The 20,180-nt window shown below is 45.8% G+C and overlaps 1 protein-coding gene across 4 annotated transcripts in view; it reads left to right on the top strand.

The window, feature by feature from the left end:
* The window catches only part of GRIK4 (glutamate ionotropic receptor kainate type subunit 4), a 468,306-nt gene that overhangs the window by 434,219 nt on the left and 13,907 nt on the right, over positions 1–20,180 (top strand). For all 4 annotated transcript variants that reach the window (XM_082200947.1, XM_082200945.1, XM_082200946.1 and 1 more), the window contains 5 exons: positions 3,479–3,588; positions 10,063–10,236; positions 12,073–12,238; positions 15,040–15,265; positions 19,453–19,581. In XM_082200947.1, coding sequence (XP_082057073.1) covers positions 3,479–3,588; positions 10,063–10,236; positions 12,073–12,238; positions 15,040–15,265; positions 19,453–19,581 — 805 coding nt within the window. The remainder of the gene's footprint in view (positions 1–3,478; positions 3,589–10,062; positions 10,237–12,072; positions 12,239–15,039; positions 15,266–19,452; positions 19,582–20,180) is intronic.

The following is a 20,180-nucleotide window of genomic DNA, read 5'->3' as shown; positions in this document are numbered from 1 at the left end:
TCATAAACTGATGTAGAAATGGGGAGAACTGAACTTGAGACTGGGAAAGGAGAAACAGAAGAACTGAACAGATTCACCCATCCCTGATGGGTTGCTTCTGTGCAAAAAAGGTCTTCCTTCCTTCCTTCCTTTTTAGCAGTTTATTGTGAGAAACAGCAAGGAGAGGAGTGAGCTAGATAAAATCTCTTCCCCCCCCCCCCCGAGATATATACATATATAGTATAAATTATATGAAGGGAATTTGTTTGATGTACAAGTAATAGAAGGGTGAGAATGATCTGCTGTTACATAGGCAGGGCATCCTGGTTCCATTAATGCAACATCCTTCATCCCTTCTCCACCTTTGCAAATGACGGTGTCTTTCTGCCCCTATATACATTTCTTCACAAACAAAGTGATGCCTGCACAGATCATGTCGTCACAACCCGGAATGTAAGCTGTTCAGATTGATTTTCAGTTTCAAGACCTGGGAGCAGGCATTCCAGGATAGGTATGGATGCTTTGCAATTTGTTTGTTCTAAGGTCCACCGACAATGAGAAGATTGCGAGACAGGGGAAGGGAGGGTGTATGATGCTTGGTTAAAATGCCCCCCCTCCCTTGGCTCACTATGAGTTCATTATTTGTGTCCTAAAGTGACTCTTTGCAGCATTCAAACTTGTTGGCATCTGTCTGTCTCGAGAGACGATGGAGTGCACCTCTGGGGATGAAGTCAAGTCACTGAATGAGAAGCACCAACGTGACCTCCCCACGGCACATTCAAATTATTTACATAATAATTAGTCATAGGAATAAAGACTGGCTCTATACCTTTAGTGTCAGCTTCAAGGTTTCTTGATGTCATTATACTGTGAGACAATGAATGACATAACAATTAATCTGTATGGCTAATGTGATGTAAAATCCATAGTTCTTTGGGGCTACGGCAGAGGAGGTATGCTCTGTGGAGACATTAGCTCTCTGAGCTTTGGGGCATAAGCCACCCTCCAACTAACATAGGTCAGGGGAAAACATGGCACAGACACCAACTGCTCCTGCATTGAACTTTCAAGCATCTTCATCTTGAAACATTTGGGTTTCTTCCACTCGTAGACAGAGAAGGATTGCCTCCCCAAGTCATTCATCTGTCTGCAGATCCATCATTTCCCCTGTACAAATACGATGTGCATGCAAAATGGTTGAGCTTGCAGCAAACAGTGTGAGTGTTTGTGGGCCTCCGCAACATGGCTTCCTCTCTCTCTAGCATCAGACAGCAAAGAGGAAAAAACAAAGGACAATAATCCCACTTCACAAAACACAGTAACACAAACATCCTGTCTCCGTCACTTCCCACTCTGTGGCGTCAAAACATATACCATCATGGGATAGACAACTATCCCATGACTGCAGTCACGGAGCAGGAATTCTAACATCATTCTCCCTCTATGCATTACAACAGCATAGGTGCAGAATGGGATTCTGGGAGCAGTAGGGATGCCAGCTTTTACACCTTGTCCCTCTCTGGCACTTGCCTCCATCTGGCCATTTTATTGGTTGCAGAAGAGGGAGCCGGTGCCCAGGCTAGGAAGCCCTTGTCCTTGGCAACTGCCTCTTTCTCTGCTCTTTCAAGAACTGGCTATGTTTGCCAGCAGAATCTGAAGCTCAGCTTCAATAAAGAAGAATACCAGGAAGGCAGAAAAGCAAACAGGGAGGGATGCAGGGCCAAGAGGGCGAGTGAAGACGGGAAAGGGCTGGGTTCACACGAGTGGATGCAAAACAGGGAGCAGATGAAGCCTGGATTTCCCCACAGCTTTATTATAAAGATTACTCTGAAATGTGTATAAGAGAGAGAGAAAGAGATGCAAGAAGAGCCCTGCTGGATCACGCTAATAGCCCATCTAGGCCAGCATCCTGTTGTTACAGTGGCCAGCCAGGTGCCTGTGAGAAACTCAAACACAAGAGCCCTCTCCCCTCCTGTGCTTTCCAGCAACTGGTATCCAGAAGGATCGCTGGCCCCAGCTATGGAGGCAGAGCAGAGCCATCAAAGACAGTGGCCCTGATAGCCTTTTCCTCCATGAATTTCTCCAGTCTTTTGAAGCCTCCTAAGTTGGTGGCCATCGCTGTCTCCGGCAGAAATGAATTCCATAGTTTAGCTACTCATTGCATGAAGAAATACAGTGGTACCTCGGGTTAGGAACTTAATTCGTTCCGGAGGTCCGTTCTTAACCTGAAACTGTTCTTAACCTGAGGTACCACTTTAGCTAATGGGGCCTCCTCCTGCTGCTGCTGCTGCTGCCGCACCGCCACCACACGATTTCTGTTCTCATCCTGTTCTCATCCTGAAGCAAAGTTCTTAACCCGAGGTAATATTTCTGGGTTAGTAGAGTCTGTAACCTGAAGCATCTGTAACCCGAGGTAAAAAGGTAAAGGGACCCCTGACCATTAGGTCCAGTTGTGGCTGACTCTGGGGTTGCGTCACTCATCTCGCTTTAGGGTCATGTAGCCAGCATGACTAAGCCGCTTCTGGCGAACCAGAGCAGCGCACGGAAACGCTGTTTACCTTCCCGCCAGAGCGGTACCTATTTGTCTACTTGCACTTTGACGTGCTTTCGAACTGCTAGGTTAGCAGGAGCAGGGACCGAGCAACGGGAGCTCACCCCATCATGGGGATTCGAACCGCCGACCTTCTGATCAGCAAGTCCTAGGCTCTGTGTGGTTTAACCCACAGCCAGTGGCGTAGCGTGGGTTGTCAGCACCCGGGGCAAGGCAAGTAATTTGCGCCCCGTAACCCATGGATTGCGCCCCCTAACCCACGCTGCACTGTCCCTCCCCCAGATAGTCCCTCGCTCTCTCTCTGCACCACACCGCATGCCTGGCACCCACCCCCTCCACAGTGGGCGGCGACCCGGCAGCTCGGATCGGATTCGCACAGCCAGCACTGCAGTGAGAGTGAGTGAGTGAGCCACGTAGGGGCAGAGAACTGCGAGTGCGAGCGCGCCCCCCCCGATGTTGCGCCCGGTGCGGCCGGGCCCCCCTGCACCCCCCCACGCTACGCCACTGCCCACAGCACCACCCGCATCCCTAACCCAAGGTACCACTGTATTCTTTTCCCCATCTGCCCTGAACCTTCCAACAGGCAGCTTCATTGGATGCCCACGAGTTCTAGTGTTATGAGGGAGAAAATATTTTCTGTGTGCACTTTCTCCAAGCCATGCATAATCATACACACCTCTACGATGTCACCTATTGCTCAGCAGATGAAAAAGCCCCCAAACCTTTTCTTTGGGGCAGTTAGCAAGGGAGCTGCAGCTGCCCTGCTTCCCTCCACCCCTCCATCTTCTTCAAGGACCCTACAATGTCCTCTGCCTGCTGCCATCTCTATCCCCACCACCACTTGCAAGTCTTCTCCATGTTGCATTTGCTCTGTTACTTTGCAGAACCGAAGTTTGTTTGGAAATATGCCTCTCTGTTAAACTTTTTCTTCTTTCTCCTCTACCTTAGGGGCGCAAGCCTGGCTATTTCTCTTTCCTGGATCCATTTTCTCCCGGTGTCTGGCTCTTCATGTTACTCGCCTACCTCGCCGTGAGCTGCGTCCTCTTCTTAGTGGCCCGGTACTGTTAACTTTTCTTAATATCTCCCTTTTTTCCCCGTCCTCACAGTGCCACCTACTGTCAGCTTCTGGGAATGGCATGGAGAACTCGTAACGTGCGATTGATTATCAATCGCTGGAGGGAGAGACAACTCTGCAGTAGTTAGTAAAGGAATTGGCTGCAAGGGCACTGCACAAGTTCATAAAATTATACAGGTGGAAGAGGAGAGAGCCAATCAGGGGTTCAGCACCTTGCCAGTCAGCATCCTGCCCTGGGCTATGGTAGTCGCTGTGGTCAACAGTGGAGGCTGTGATTCAACTTGGTGCCTCGCTGGCTGGTTTGGGGTGGATGATATAGCATCACCTGGTTGCTTGGGTTTTTGCAAAGAATGCTGAGCCAGGTCGGCTTTATCTGAATCCAGCAAAGGCACTTCTTATGTTTATTAAACAAACACATACTGAGCACAGTTACGCCTTAACTGTTGAGTCCCTGGATATACACTCCTGCTTTGTAAATCAAAGGACATCTGTGGACCACAGGGGTTATACAAAAATACAAAAATATACAGTGGGGGCGTTTTCCAGCTCTAATGCATTGTCCTGTGTGTGCCTTGTTGTACACACTGGGAGAACTAGCAATAGGACATGCAGCAGCAGAGGTTAGATCCGAGAGGATTGGTTTGCATTTGGGCTGCTTTGGTACTGCCCATACGGAAGGAGCCTTGAAACCTCCAGAGGGGAAATTCAGAGATTAACATCCACAAAGTGCAAACAGACAGCACATTGCACTGTTTGGATATGAAATCCATGGCAGGTGTTTTTTTAAAACTGGATGTTTTAAGTGCTCGCTTCGAAAACCGGCAGAAATGGAAGGGAGAACACACATTTATTGGGGCGTGTGTTTAGAGGGAGGGGTTGTAGAGTAAGTAAATTTACAGATTTTCCAAAATTTCAAAATGTGCCTTTTGAAACAGGGGGCTGCATTTTGGTTTGCAGCAACATCACAGTGAAATGAATTACACATCTGCTGTAAAAAAAATACTATGCAAACAAAAGAAGCCTCCTTCCCGATTGCTCTATTTACCTAGAGTTTGCTTGAATCAACAAAACAAAGATTAAGAACCTCTGTGTTTACTTGGCAGGGGCGGGGGGGCGGGAGAGGTGGTCACATGTGGGACATGTGGAAAAAAGATGCAAAACATGAATTTCAGCAAATCATTTGAAAGCTACACAGTAAATATAACTAATTGAGTGTGGAGGGGTTTTAACAGCCCAGTCCTAGAGCGTAAGAGGATTTCACCAGCTAAAACAATGGGGCGCCCAGCTGCAAGAGGGGCAGGATGATTCAGACCCTTCTATATGTATCATATTGCAGGATCAGGCCTTCATAGCCAACCAGTTCACACTGCAATAGACCCATTGGCGACCATTGGATTAGAACTACTATACTAAGAACATTTCATAGAATCACAGAACCATAGAATTGTAGATGACCCTGAGGACCATTCTAGTCCACCCCCCTGCTGTGCAGGGATTTGCAGCTGTCCCATACGGGGAATGAACTTGTGACCTTGGCGTTATCAGCGCCGCGCTGTAACCAGCTGAGCAACTCAATCAATTAGGGATTGCATAAATCTCACTCGATTCAGTGGGACTCACTCCCAAGTAAATATGCATAGGACGTGCTCGGCACCAGAGTAAATATAATCTGAGGCTTGCAGAATGCTGTGAATCACAAGTGGGGAGAGGGTGGCTGTGCTCAAAAGTCTCTGGTTGGCCACTGTGAGAATGAGATGCTGGACTAGATGGTTCTTTTTGCCTGAACCAGCCAGGCAGGCTCTTGGTATATTCATATGATTGCCTATTTAAGGAAGCATCTGTTCATTTAAATATTGATTTCCGGATTTACTTCTGAAAACAGCAAATACAACCTTAACCTCAAACTAACTAAGACTGAATGCTGGTGGCGGATGGGGGAATCCACTTGTTTTAGAATTTAAACTGGATTACCCTACCAGTGCTAAGCATACTCAGAGCCTCATCCTATCCATGTTTACTTGGAAGCGAAGTTAAAATGAGTTCAGTGGGACTTACTTCCTTGATAAGTGTGCTCAGAATTTCAGTCTTCAGGAAATAAAATCCACACTTGAAATCAGTGGGACTTATTTAAAGAAACACACACACACAAATACACACACACACACACACACACACACACACACACTTACTTGTTTAATACCAAGATCCTAAGTGGATAAAACCCAAAGCTTCTGATCTGCAGATCACAGCTACAAGTTCCTTCAAGGCTCTTCGCACCAAAAAAATTCCTTCAGTCATTTTCTTTCGATGTTGATGTACACCCAAAAGGGTATCTGAAACTGTGACACACACCCGCTCCCCAGCACCTCTCGCCATCCTTGCCCATTGGTCATGCTGATAAGGTGTTGAATTCGCACAGCCTGGGGAGCACCACCGTTCCCCGTCCCCCAACTCCCATTATCATCTGCCGCAAATGATAAAACAAAACTTTCTGTTGCCTGAGCTTTGCTGTGGCTCTTTCTAGTCTAGTAAGCAGAGTTCTCAAACATTCTAACCGCATCCCTTCAGTGTCTGAAACAGGCACCAGAGAGTCCAACGCCGTTTGCAGGTGCCGTAATAACACTACAAAAGCTGCGATACTGTTATGAAAATGGAAGCGTGCCGTCCCTTGGGGGTCCCTTGGTGCAGCTGAACTTGTCGAATTCATGAGCTTGTAATGGTTTTCAGCATCGTGCAGCGTTTAAAACTGTTTGATAACACAGCCAGGCCCTGTCTACACTGAGATACGGCTTCTCTTGATGCTTTTTCCAAAGGTGCCAGTACTGATTTGTGTTGGAGAGGAGACAGGGGCTTCAGATAACACCCAGCTAATGTCAGGTGGATCAGGTGTTTCTAGCTGAAAGCTGTGACACCTGGGTCAGTGTGTTTGTCACAAACAGGGTGATGGGCTGTTGTTGTTGTTGTTTTTCTCTCTCTCTCCATACACATAAAAAAGAGGACCTCTCTTTCAACACCAAATGAAATATCCTCTAGCAATAAAAAGCCATTTTCTTTGAGTCGCAGAGGGGCAGGCAGGGGGGAAGAAGCCACATAAAATCCCATGCTTTTAAACAATCTTAGCCAGTCCTGGAGCTATTTTCAAGCTCAAGTCTCAAGGGGCGCTTCCAGACAACTGGCTTACTGAGCGTGCATCCTGATCTGTTTGCAGGGAGATTAGATTACAGGGTGTCAACACCTATGTTATCCCATACTTTGCATTGCATTTCCCCATCACTTTCTGTAGTGGTTTGGAGTTACTCGTGCATAAACTGTCCCCGTTTGGGAGCTTAACTGCCTGGGTTAAATCGTCTTGACTGCACAGTCCATCTCAGCATGGCTGCCTCAGTCGCTAGCAGAATCTTTCTGTGGGCGTTTCTTAAACCTTTGCCAGCATAAAAGCTGTTTGACACCCAATCGTCTCCGCCTCTCATTGCGCAGGAGTCTTTTGCGCAGGGAGGGCGTGGGTAGTGGAGGACAAGTGCTCTCCTCACTGACTTCCAAGGAAGAATCCCGGAGCCCTTCCCCCTCTTTCCCCATTTGCTCTCCTGGATCCTTGGTGTTACGCTGATTTCCTTCCCCCTCTATCAAGCTGCATCTCCCTCTAGTGCTGGTACCTTCCCCTGCAGAATCGGAGAGCCTCTCCTTCTCCTGTTGCTCTGATGTCAGTTTCCTGACACTTTCCAAAAAGTTCAGACCTTTTTTTTGGGGGGGGGGACAGGGAAGCAGGTTTGTTGTGCAAGAGCTCCAGATCAGCTTCAAGCATACAAGCGGAATTTACCGTTACGTGATTGAATCCCCCTCAAAGAGAGTCTTGAAACACCCTGAGAGTAGCAAATTTGACACTTGCTTCTTGAGAGGCTGCTTCTATTAACAGCAAGGACATTACAGAATACGATGGTACCTCGGGTTAAGAACTTAATTCGTTCCGGAGGTCCGTTCTTAACCTGAAACTGTTCTTAATCTGAGGTACTACTTTAGCTAATGGGGCCTCCCACTGCCCCACGCCACCGGAGCACAATTTCCTGAAGCAAAGTTCTTAACCTGAGGTACTATTTCTGGGTTAGTGGAGTCTGTAACCTGAAGCATCTGTAACCTGAGGTACCACTGTAATGTTGCTGGCCTAAACTGTTTTATAAAGCCTTCCACATCCACCTAAATGGAGGCGATGCCTCCATGAACACATATTCCTTTGCAAGTGTGAGGGGCTCTTGCAAGTGTTTGCTGGGGAGGAGCAGTCTTGCAGCTGCTGTACCCTGCAAGCAACTATTGAATTAAAACATTTTTTAAAAAAAATCAAATACCTGGAGGTTTGCTTTTAAAAAGCTAAGTAAAAGTGCCCCTTCCTCTCTGACCCAGGTAACTAAAAAAACCCCACCCAGATTGAGCCCTTTGCACAGCTCCCACAAGAGATATCAAGCTCCTACTTCTCATCCAGCCCCCTACCCACCTCCGCTTGACTCCACACATATTTACATAGACTTATGAAACACTTATCATGAGCATGAATCAGATCACTGGCATTATGTCAGCTGGCCTTCAGAAGTCACACTCCTCTGAATTTTTGCAATGCAGTTCTTTGAATTTTGCAATGCAGTTCTCCAGTCAAGCAGTGTGTGCTAAAAAAAAAAATGAGGCAAAGGGTGCATAAAATTGCATACATGAGTGAAAATGACATATAAAGGAATTTTGTTAGGTGAAATTGCTTTGCAAAAATTGACAGTAAAATACTGTTGAATTTCCATGAGTTTTTTTTAAAGTAAAGTGCAAAAAGTTGTGGAAATATGAATAACTCATCTTAAGACTGGGGGGGGGGAGAAACTGAGAGAAACAGAAATCAATAGATTTCCACACACCTCACTCTGCCACATGCATGCATGGTCACACACCTGACCTAGAGCTGTCCTGCTTTTCTCAGGTCACCAAACATGCAGATTCCTCTGCCTCTTCAGTTGCATGCACAGAGATCTTCTCAGACCTTGTGGTTGTTTGGTTGTTTAGTCGTGTCCGACTCTTTGTGACCCCATGGACCAGAGCACACCAGGCACTCCTGTCTTCCACTGTCTCCCACAGTTTGGTCAAACTCATGTTGGTAGCTTTGAGAACACCGTCCAACCATCTCGTCCTCTGTCGTCCCCTTCTCCTTGTGCCCTCCATCTTTCCCAGCATCAGGGTCTTTTTCAGGGAGTCTTCTCTTCTCATGAGGTGGCCAAAGTATTGGAGCCTCAGCTTCACGATCTGTCCTTCCAGTGAGCACTCAGGGCTGATTTCCTTAAGAATGGAGAGGTTTGATCTTCTTGCAGTCCATGGGACTCTCAAGAGTCTCCTCCAACACCTTACACACACACACACAAAATGTGCATGGAAACAGCCTGTGAGCAGGGTGCCACCCTGTGTGTATACACACACACATAAACACACTGAAATTGGTACTTTGTGTGCTGTTTCAAGGGACTTTCCCTAAATTTAATATCTGGTGTTGTCAGTGCTGGGTTGTAGGCAGCCATCTGAGAGGAGTCATGAGCCAGAAGCTTAGAGAGGAGAGAGGGAATCAGAGCTGTGGGAATAAGCAGGATTCAGAAGATGGAGTAGGTCAGTAGTTGGAGCCAAGAACAAAGCAGACCAAAAAGCAAGGCCAAAGGAAACAGGAATGCACCAGAGCCAGGAAAGCCTTGCTGCTAAGAAAGGAGATCCCTTTCCAGGAGCATTCAGTGGCCAGCTTGGGTGGGCAAGGCCAGTCCAGGGAAGATGCTCCCAGTTGCAGCTTCTAATCCCAAAGAACTGAATTAGGGAGAGCAGGGCTGGCATCAGAGGTCCGTAGCATTGAGCACATGACTCAGAAGTGGTAATTCTGCCAATCTCTGGAGCCTACTGCTCCTCCTTGCTGTTGCTGCCTGTTCACCTGCCCTCTCTGAGTTAGCAAATGGTAGCCTCTGCACATCACATCCTCCACTTCTGTTAGGCAGTGAGGTTTGGCCTGGAGACAGATGAAAGCCAATGGGCACTGGCAACATTGGTGAGAAAGGTGTTGTGGGTGTGTTCAGAGAAGGGACCCCACTGGTAGCATCATATCTGAAAGTCATCCAAAACCTGGAACCGGGACTGGAATCGGGAGTAGGTAAATTCCCGTTTTGAGCATGGAACAACAAAACCTGGAGGAAGTGAATGAAGCGACGATGAAGGCACAAGCAATGCATAAGCTGTCTGTTGTGTGCCCTTTCTTGGTTTCAAGCTGATTGTAATCTTATAAAGCGCACTTAAGCCCCATCAGCTGCCTTGCATTGCAAGACCCCCCTGGTACCAATTGCCAGTAAAATAACGGAGAAATCCTGCCTCCAGGAGAGTTGGGCCTTTGATGATTGCTTCCTTCCCAGTGTTTGCACTCCAGTGTAATTGGACGTGTTATGTTTCGATGCCGTAGATTGACGCCCTACGAGTGGTACAGCCCCCACCCCTGCTCCCAAGGGAGATGCAACCTGCTCGTTAATCAGTACTCTCTTGGCAACAGCCTGTGGTTCCCTGTCGGTGGGTTCATGCAGCAAGGATCGACCATCGCTCCTCGGGCTCTGTCCACGCGCTGCGTCAGTGGAGTCTGGTAAGAAATCACAGAGGTAATCTTTTGCACTGTAATCGTTTGCTGTAGCTTCACCAACTTGGATGGTTTCCCACAAACTCTTTTTGTAACTTGTGGTAGAGTAGAAGATGGGTAATGTACAGGCCATGATGCACTGATGGGACTCTGAATAAGAACATAAGATGAGCGCAGTTGGGTCAGGCCAAGGGCCCATGTGGTCCAGTATCCGGTTCTTACAGTAACCAATCCGTATCTTCGTGTGACAGGTACATTTGGAGATGTCTTGCATATTAGGTTTCCCTGTGGATAAGTCAATCCCTCTTCCAGAATCCTTCAAGCTTTTTGCCTTTCAAGTAGCACCATCCATTTCCAAAACTATAAACAAGACTATGTGTATTACACCCATCCAGAAGTTGACTATGCTAGTAGGAAACATGTTTTTTCCATCTCGTTGTCTGGGTTGCACTCTGAATCTTGAAAATGCATTAGGCACGATGACTCAGAAACAAGGGAGTTGTTTTGAGAAAGAGATGGATATTTTCAGTTCTGAACAGTGCTTGGTTTTTTTGGCTAGGATGCCCAATCTCTCGACTCTGCTGACCATAGCACCCTCTGCCTCCATGCACTTTCACCCACCGTTCCATTCCTTTCAACTACATTGTCTCCATATTTTCCAAATGCCTACATTCAAGATCTGCCTCCTTGATTAAAAACCAAACCAAAACATAATTATTGGAAACAGAAAAATAGTTTGGTCCTCAAAAGCCAACTGTGCAAGGACAAATCATGCACTACTGCCCCCCATCCAGTTTTCATGGACATGGGGGTAGATAGGGAGGAAAACCACCAGCTCCACCTGTGCAAGCTCACTCTGCAGAATTTTTAGATAAAAAATAAACTTTTTTCTGCATGATTGTGATTTCAGAATATGAATTTCCTTATTGTAACATTTGTGTTTTTAGATACAGAATATTTGCAGTCCTGATTATAAGCACAAAAGGACCAATCCCACCTTGATTTGTTGTTACATCATCTGTCCCATAGAAAGAAAACTGAAAGAGAGATGGGTAGGAGGGAATATAGTGGTTCCTCCAAGAACTAAATTTGGAAGCAACCATTTATAGAGGGTTTGTGTTAATCTCCTGCAGTGAAAATGGCAGAGAGTCTTGTGGGACCTTAAAGACTGAGGGTTGCATCCAGCACTGCCCTTCTACCCAGACAACAAGTTCCACTTGTGCAATGCAACTTCATCCTTCTCTCCTTTCCCCTGCAGCCCCCAGAACATCCTCAAACTCTACTCCTAAGTTTGTGGAGCTTGTGGAGCATTGGCTCCAGCCCTGAAAAATTTATTGTGGAATAGTTGTCAGTCTTGAAGGTGCTGCAAGACGCTTTGTTGCTTCCTCTTGGAGGCCTCCATCAATTCCAGGTTGTGTGCACCTCTCATTATTCCACAACTGAGCAGAATCTGACTTCTTCTCCTTCAAACCAACATTCTTTTCATTTACTTGAGCATGGCACAGTGGAGCTTTCCACAGAACTGTGAATGTTCAGCATCTTTCAAAACCAAGGATGGAGTTACACGCAGGGAAAAAACAAGTCAGAAATTAAATAAGTCAGAAATTAAATCGTTATAACAAAAGGGGGGAAACACGTTATGAAAATTTGCTTAGATTTTTTTTTTTTGGCACCATCTGGTGTTACATGTTTATAACGCATTCAAAATGCTGTTTCTTGACTAATGTAGCTGAGTCCCATGGGGTTTTTTCCCCCTCAGGAGAAAGGGGAAGTAGCTCTCGGATATAGACAAAGTGTGGAGATGTCCATTTGTCTTTTGCCTCCTTTTTCTTGTCCCTGCAGGTGGGCCTTCACTTTGATCATCATCTCTTCCTACACAGCCAACCTGGCAGCCTTCCTCACCGTGCAGCGCATGGATGTGCCCATAGAATCAGTAGACGACCTTGCAGACCAGACGGCGATAGAGTACGGCACAATCCACGGAGGTTCCAGCATGACTTTTTTCCAGGTAAGCTTTTGCTGTGTTGATAGTGAGGAAGGCATGAGCCTTTTATCCATCAGAGCTAAATGTCTGTGGTACCGCAGATCCCCATCTAGTTGTTGCTACAGAATCTTTTACCCTAATCTGCATCACATGCACAGGTACTTCAGTTTAACAAGGCTTCAGTGCTCTTTATAACCCCTGCGCTGTCTTACTGAAAGCTGACTCAAGCACTCAGAAAATAAAATATTAAGTACAGTCCTCCCAGGGGAAGGCAGAGTTACAGGGGATTGCATAGTAGTTTTATTATTAATGTAAAATAGAAATACAGACAAACAAAAAGACATAATCAAAGTTACAAAACGAAGGAACAGTCAAGAGTTTGCATTTCCCAACTAAATAGAGAGCAAATGATGCAGAAAAATAAAAGCATCAAAACACATCATGAAAGCCAGATTTTGTGACTGGGTGGAGGAAGAGAGTTTTGTATGTCTGGATTTGACATACAGTATATGTAATTAAATCCCACAAAAAAACCCCACAAATGTTCCAGGTCTTTCCTTAGACTTAAAAATTGCTGTTTGACCATCCCACAAGTTCAAAAGAGCAACTTATGGGAAGGCTTGAATGGAGTATTTGTTTATTTCTTACATTTCTTCAAAAACATCAGACCCAAATTTGGTGCCAGAGAGCTTTCTCACCATAAGTGGGAAAATGTCCCCCTGCTACCTCACCCACACCAACAACCCTTATATAAACTGAGGCTGATTTAAAGGAATTAGGCGCGCATCCATATTGCATTCCACTTACAATCATCTATTTTCAGTTGTAGGTCCTTCTTCCAGGTGAGTCTAAGACCTTCCAATAGGCCCATAGAAATGTCAGTAAGTTCTGTTATATTAAAGAACAAATATCAATCATCTTTCCCAATGACTCAGATTTAATAACATTAGCGAGGGGATTATTTATGGCATGTTTATATTATTCTTCCTCTATGGAAGTCACACAGTCACCTCTACAGCTGAGCAAGGATCTGAACATTGGCCTTCAATTCCTCACCCAACATTCCAAACAGTAGACCACACTGTGCATATATGCAGTGCTATTAAAAAAGAAAGCGGTGTTAGAGTGTAGACAGCCAGCGGGAGCCACAGAGAGCCATGCAGTAAGAATGAGTGGAAAGGGATGGAAAAGCTGGTTGGAGAGACTCAGGACTCATCCGCACTTCTGTTTGTTCCAGAAGTGCCACTTTTAAGTGCTAAATTGGAGCAAAGATCAATCCCGAGAAAAACCCAACTTGTCTTTTGCTCTGACTGGGCGCTAAAGAGCAGTTTCCTCCGGGGGGGGGAGCAGTGGGACAAGAGGAAGTATGGATAATCCCTCAGAGACTGGGGATCCCTCTGAAGCTGGGTTTCTCATGGACAGGCTCAAGGCAACAGGGTGCTCAAAGCTCTTTTCAGCTATGTTATGATCCACCTTCCAAAGATGAGGCTGCCTTGCCGATGGAGAAGCAGGTAGACATGAATGAGTTAATACCTGTGCAGAATTTCCATGGTGCACAGTTCTGAGCAGGAATTATTTATTAAACGTTGAAGTGCCAGAGTGGAGAGAGAGCTTTTCTCACTTTGTTTTTAGCTGAACCAAAGCCGTACAATGTTTGCAACTTGTGTTTCAGAAAGGGTTGTTTTGACAAAACTGCAAGTGTGGTGCTCAATCCCAAGTTCTCCATTATTTAGAAACTGAGAACCAGGTAGAGAGGTAGGAAACCAACAACATTCACGGAAGTTTTATTGGTCTGATAGAAAAATATCCAAAAGTCACAGTAACGTAATTAGGACCACCCTAAATGTCATGAAGAAGAACTCTCATTATTTCATGACATTCTACTGGGTCCTAATAAAGATATGGTATCCATGTTGGATACTCTCTCTGAGATGCTCTATGGCTGAGATATTGCAGAGAGGCAATCTGTTCCAGGATTGGAATCTGGCGCTGACGTTTGGCTCCAAACCTTTTTCGAGTGCCACAAATTAGCTCTGAGCCATGTGGAGAATGCTCTCCACTTGCTAATGAGCCACTCTAAGCAGCCTCCAAACACCTGCAGTTAACTAATAGGTCCTCCAGATCAGATGTTATGGCCTCGAGTTAGGCTTAAGGCTTGATCACTTGCATCTGATAAGACAACTGAGCAATGTTTGTTTGCCCTCATGCCCAGGTTCTAACTGATTGATGAGCATATTTAAAGGTTAGATTTCCAAGATTTAGGTTATATTTCCAAGGTTAGATTTCCAAACTTTAAAGTTCCTGCATTGGCCACTAAAGCCCTTACTAATATGGAACCAGGTTACATGAAAACTTGGTACCTTTACCCAAATGAACCTGCCTGAGACTTCAATCAGCTGCAGAGGCCATGGCCTCAGGTCCACCTCCACTGGCGTTATGCTTGGTAGATATCAGGTGCAGGGCCTTTTTTTGTAGTAGCTCCATAGCTGTGAAATTCCTACACTAGGAAGATTCAGAGGGGCCTCATTTCTTCCTGCCTTTATGTGTGCTGTCAATATTTTTTCCTTATTTTATTCTATTTTTGAATTTTAACTAGCCTTGCCTTCATTGTTCTGTTGCTGCCGTTTAGTATCACTCTCAGTAATTGCAGTGTTGTTGCTCTTTCAATTAGCTTGTTTTAATGACTTCTGGTTTGCAGTCAGTTACACACTGCTTTGAATATGTACATGAAATACATAACTGATATTCTGAACATTGCAGGCCAATATGTTGATCCCGGAGCAGGATTCTCATTGAATTGTGGCTTCTCTTTCTTTGTTTTTCAGAATTCTCGGTACCAGACATACCAGCGGATGTGGAATTACATGTACTCCAAGCAGCCGAGTGTCTTTGTCAAGAGCACAGAGGAAGGGATCGCACGCGTGCTCAACTCCAACTATGCCTTCCTCCTGGAGTCCACCATGAACGAGTATTATCGCCAGCGCAATTGCAACCTCACGCAGGTCGGGGGCCTTCTGGACACCAAGGGCTACGGGATTGGCATGCCAGTCGGTAGGCAGTGAAGCAAAATTCTAGCTATTTTGGGCTGTCTGTGGAGGATTAGGGCATGAATAGGCTAAAAGAGCTTCGGAACAGGAAGCCAGATAATTTTTGCAGCCCTCCCGTATGTCACTGGGCTTCAAATAAACCATTGCCTGATGAATGCATTCATCTGGGTGGCAACCTAGATGAAAGGTTTAGAAATATTCCATTGACTCTGCTTACATTATTTACACTTTGTTCAGACTAGATTCAGGCTGGAGGGAGAAGGAAAATCTTCACTAGAGGTCATTTGGGGAACCTGCAGATGATACATTAGGTCCTTTTGGGCTCTCCATAATGCTACCTGCTTGGTTATCTTTTAAGCAGCTGTTCTATGTTTTCCCAAGTTGATTAGTAAGAAACACGATTGAAAATAGCAAGCAGCAAGGGCAGGGATGAAAAGAGGGAACTCATGCTTTAAAGAAGTTAAAAATACAACATCCAAAGGCCACCTACAGCTTCAAAGACAGCTAGAGCTGCTCTTGATTCTTTTCCCATTCCTAATTTTCTGACTGAGCTTCAACAATTTAAGTTTAATGGGTCACAATCTACCCAAACATTTCCCAGTTCATATTCAATGAAATGTATGGAACTTGTGCAACGGCACAGAGTAGTACAAAGATATCACACCAGAGGGATCCTATTGGTTGCCAGTAGGAATGGAATCGTCTGAAAATCTTTGTCGAGCTTATCTTCAAATTTTTCTATCTCTAATTCCTGTCTCACAGCTTGATCTTTATGAGAAGTCAGAGAGTGGGGTTCCCCACCACCACCAGTTCTGCTAAAGTGATGGGTTAATTCTTGTATATATTATGTGTATTATTAAAGTCATAATAGGCATATTACGTGAATACATACTCCAGGTTTCCTAAAGTAACCGACACCTAAAAATATGCATATAACTGTATAAAATAGGTATATATTGCTACTTATAAAATATGCTCTTTTATAGGTATTATGCGCATATATATGGCAAAAAATATTGCATATAGTTAGGCTTTTTATTTAAAAAAACCCTTAAATATAAGTAGATGTTTGATGCAAGAGGCAGTTCGGTGTGGGCAAGTATTGAACAGGGCAGAATTGCCAAATCTCCTCTTTAAATCTTTTTAAAGCAGATCCCTCTTCCAGCCCTGGTTGCCAGTGTTGCACATTAAGACTCATGTCCCCAAAGCAAAGTTAAGTCAACAGTTTGGTGAACCTTAAACTTAACCTCTCCTTCTGTGTTAAATTACCCTAACTGTATTCTGTTACGCATCATGTGTGTGTGGCATGCTGAAGATCAGCTGACACTCCCAGGTATTCAGAAATTGATCCCATTCAGAATTTTCCCATGCTGCAGAGCAGACCAGTTTTATCCTGGGATTCCTTTTTATCTGCTCCGTGGACAGTAATGGAGGTGGTAGAAATCTGATTTAGCAGAGAAAAAAACTGAATGGAATTGGGAGGGGCATAGTAACAGAAGTGGGGGTTGAATCAATTGTTTGCTACACCTGACGACGAGCAGGGTCTCTTGCCATTGGGCACTTTCACACCATACATTGAAAGCACATTGCAACACCCCCCAAAAAAAACCCTCACAAAGAATGCTGGGAACTATAGTTTGCCCCTTCGCAGAGCTACCACCCTTAACAAACTACTATTCCCAGGATTCTTTGCAGGGTGGGTGAGGATGTGCTGTAAATGAATGGCGTGGATGTGACCCATGTCCGAAAATGGCTCATTTAAGGGCTTTGTCAGAATTGCAATTGAAAACTGAAAAGCTCTGTGTGATAAAAGCATGAGGATGAACCCAAGAGGTGACTATGGCTGCTTTGGAATGGGTATGGACGAGATGCTTTCGCCATGAGATGAGCAAAGTTCAACTTCCTGCTCTGGAGGGAGTCTTGTTCCTTCAAGAGCTTTGTGTCAAGAAGGAAGTTAGCAGATCTGTCTTCACCTTGCTGCGGCACCGAAAGAGCGCAAGCATCTTTTTTTTCTGACAGCTGCATCGCACGACTTCAGCACTGTCACAGCTCTGCGGTGGAGGAAGCTGGGCCTGCTGAGCACCTAACTAGATATGACAACTGCACAATCCAGGTGTTGGAATGTGGATTGCCGCTGAACAAATAAAGCAGGAGGGTTAAAGCGAGGGCAATTCCATGGGGGAAAGGAGTGGGCAGGAAGGGATACTGGCCCATTTACCTGATTCCTCCACCGACCCACCCCCCAAAAATACCCTTTCCTCCAGCCATTTTTCTCCATGTGGGATTTTCTTCCTTTGGGAAGGTGCTAGTTTTGCATGCGGAAGGTCCCAGATTCAATCTCTAGCATGCCCCACGAGGGATGGGGAAGATGACCCATTGCATGGCGAGTCCCCCCCCCAGTGGAAATAAAGACACACGACACAATTATTAACAATTAATATTATTATTAATGGGCTAATTAAGGCCACAACTTTATTGGTTACAGGTGATGAGAGGTATTGGCTTAGGCATTGGTCCTAACCAACTATATCCTGCCCACTAGATATCCAGGAAGGGTTAACCACCAGTAGGGGGAGTCCTGCTGATGCACATCAACTAGGAACTCCCCAGGGTCACCGCTCGGGGGCACGCCTTAGGCCCACACCTCCATGCACTTCAGACAGGGCCACGCCCCCCAGAATCCTTTATCGGACTACCCTTCAATATGTGGGGCAGGTGATGGCAATTCCTCCCCTCTTCCAACTACGAAGCAATACCAATGCCTAACCACCAATACCAAGAAAGTTGTGACGATTTGCTACGAGGTAGGCTGGTGCCAAATTACCCTAACTGTATTCTGTTACGCATCATGTGTGTGTGGTATGCCGAAGATCAGCTGACACTCCCAGGTATTCAGAAATTGATCCCATTCAGAAAAATTCCTACCAGGCCCCTCAACGGCAACCAACCAAGGTCCATAGCAAGGTCAAGGAACGGAAACCTTATAGGGCGTGAGGGTGGGGAAAAGCTGGAACAGCTGGCAGGCGGGGAAAGAGGGAGATCCCCGGCTGCATCCTGCCTTAAATAGGGCAGTCCACCCCCCCAGAGCCAGCTGATTGGCTGGCCAGGGTGTGACGCGGCCGGAAATCCCCCCAATTGCACGGGGCTGGGGCCGTGAAGCCCGCAACCCCATCTCTTCTGTAGGGCAGAAGTGGCTTTTCTGAAACTCTGGAAGGCTGCTGCCAGTCAGTGTGGACAATAGCAAGCTAAACAGAACAACGTGTCTGGCTTGGTAAAAGGCACCTTCTTAGGCCAGGAGGGAAACAGCTGGGAGGAGTTGCCGAAGGGAGGGGAAACGAGTTGAGGTGCGGTTCAGCGATCCCCCTTTGGCCCACTCTTCCCCTCACTAAATTTCCCTTCATCTCTCCCCATCTTCCCATTTTTATATTTGCTCAGCAGCAACCTATATTTTAACAAACCGAAAACACGTCTTGCTGCGATCATGTCTAGTAAATCCTGTTGTTAGTCCTTGACAAGTTGGTGAATGTACAGGAGCCCACTCCTACATGGGAATTAACAGCCCTAAAGAGAGTTTTCAATTGAATTGGATACAGTAATCCACAGTGCTAAGTCGGGGGACGTGATGTCCTTGCTCACTGCAGAATTCTCTTTGGGCCTCTAAGAGATAAGAAATCATGTTTCTTGTGGTTATTATGGAAAAACAGTACATGTCTACCTATTCCCTGCTTTCCTAAGGAGGAAGCGGGAATGGGAACACAAAGCACACAGCAGTATGTAATGAGTAAATACCTGTCCCTCTCTAGAATATGAGTGGTTGATAGTTTTCCTCATCAAATGTAAGTAGGATTCTCAAGGAGACAGAAGCATACAGGAGCAGAAGCACTGCTCTTCAATTCATGATGTTTTCAGAGATTGCATTCACAGAGTTTGGGACTGCTTCCATATGGGTATTTCTTAATGCTACCCAATCTTCTGTTGCAAGCTATGAGTGGATTTGCAACTGGCTCTCCGCAGTCCAGGTTTTCTGAAGTGTTTGCTTGGTGTGTTTTTTAAGGCTGAAAGCAATGCAAAGTTTAGGGATAGCCTTGCAAATTTCAACTCGGCAAGTAAATTATGCATTTTAAAAAGAAACTCGAAAGAAACAGGCACATTATCGGCTCCCCTTTGAAAAGGGCCTTCTTGGCTTTGCAGGTTCTCTTTTCCGCGACGAGTTTGACTTGGCCATTCTCCAGCTGCAGGAGAACAACCGCTTGGAAATCTTGAAACGGAAGTGGTGGGCGGGAGGGCAGTGCCCCAAAGAGGAGGACCATCGAGCAAAAGGTAAAACATACAGCTGTCTCTCTTCCTCCCTCCAGTCTGTGTTCCTTAATGAAGATGTACAGGGATGGGGTCGTTATTACCAACGAGAGCGACTGCAGACTCCAGGGCTGTGTCACCTTTCCAGCTCAAGGATTTTAGAGTCCTCCTGGTTTGAGATCTCTTTCTTTAATAATGAGAGGAGAAAGCCGAAACACTGGCTGCTGCTGTGCCTCTCACGCTGTGTATTTTTGCCCGGGGCAAAGAGAGCGGAAAAGAGCCAAATGACAAATATTGGAAGCAAGCAGAGGGCAAACGGGTTTCTAATGAATGGCCACTGCATCGGCATCAGAAAATAGATCACTCTGGGGATGCTGTCCAGATCCTGAGTCCTTTAAAAACAACAATGGGAGTTCATCAGAAGAGGTTGTTGGCTAATGGTCCAAAGCTAAAAATGGTTAGAAGTGGGAGGGCAAGAGACAGAGTAATAATAAAACTCTGGAGCTCAAGGGCAAGACCTTCCGGAAATGTTATGCAAATCACCGTAAAATACATGACTTTAGGCCAATGTCGCCCAACTGGGAGCTGTTGCCGGCCCAAAGCAATTGCTAGTTGTTGTTGTT

Source organism: Podarcis vaucheri (genome assembly GCF_965113315.1).
Source record: "Podarcis vaucheri genome assembly, chromosome: 15".
In the NCBI taxonomy this organism is placed as follows: Eukaryota; Metazoa; Chordata; class Lepidosauria; order Squamata; family Lacertidae; genus Podarcis; species Podarcis vaucheri.
The sequence above is the reverse complement of the archived record's forward strand: the minus strand, read 5'-3'. Positions and strand labels throughout refer to the sequence as shown.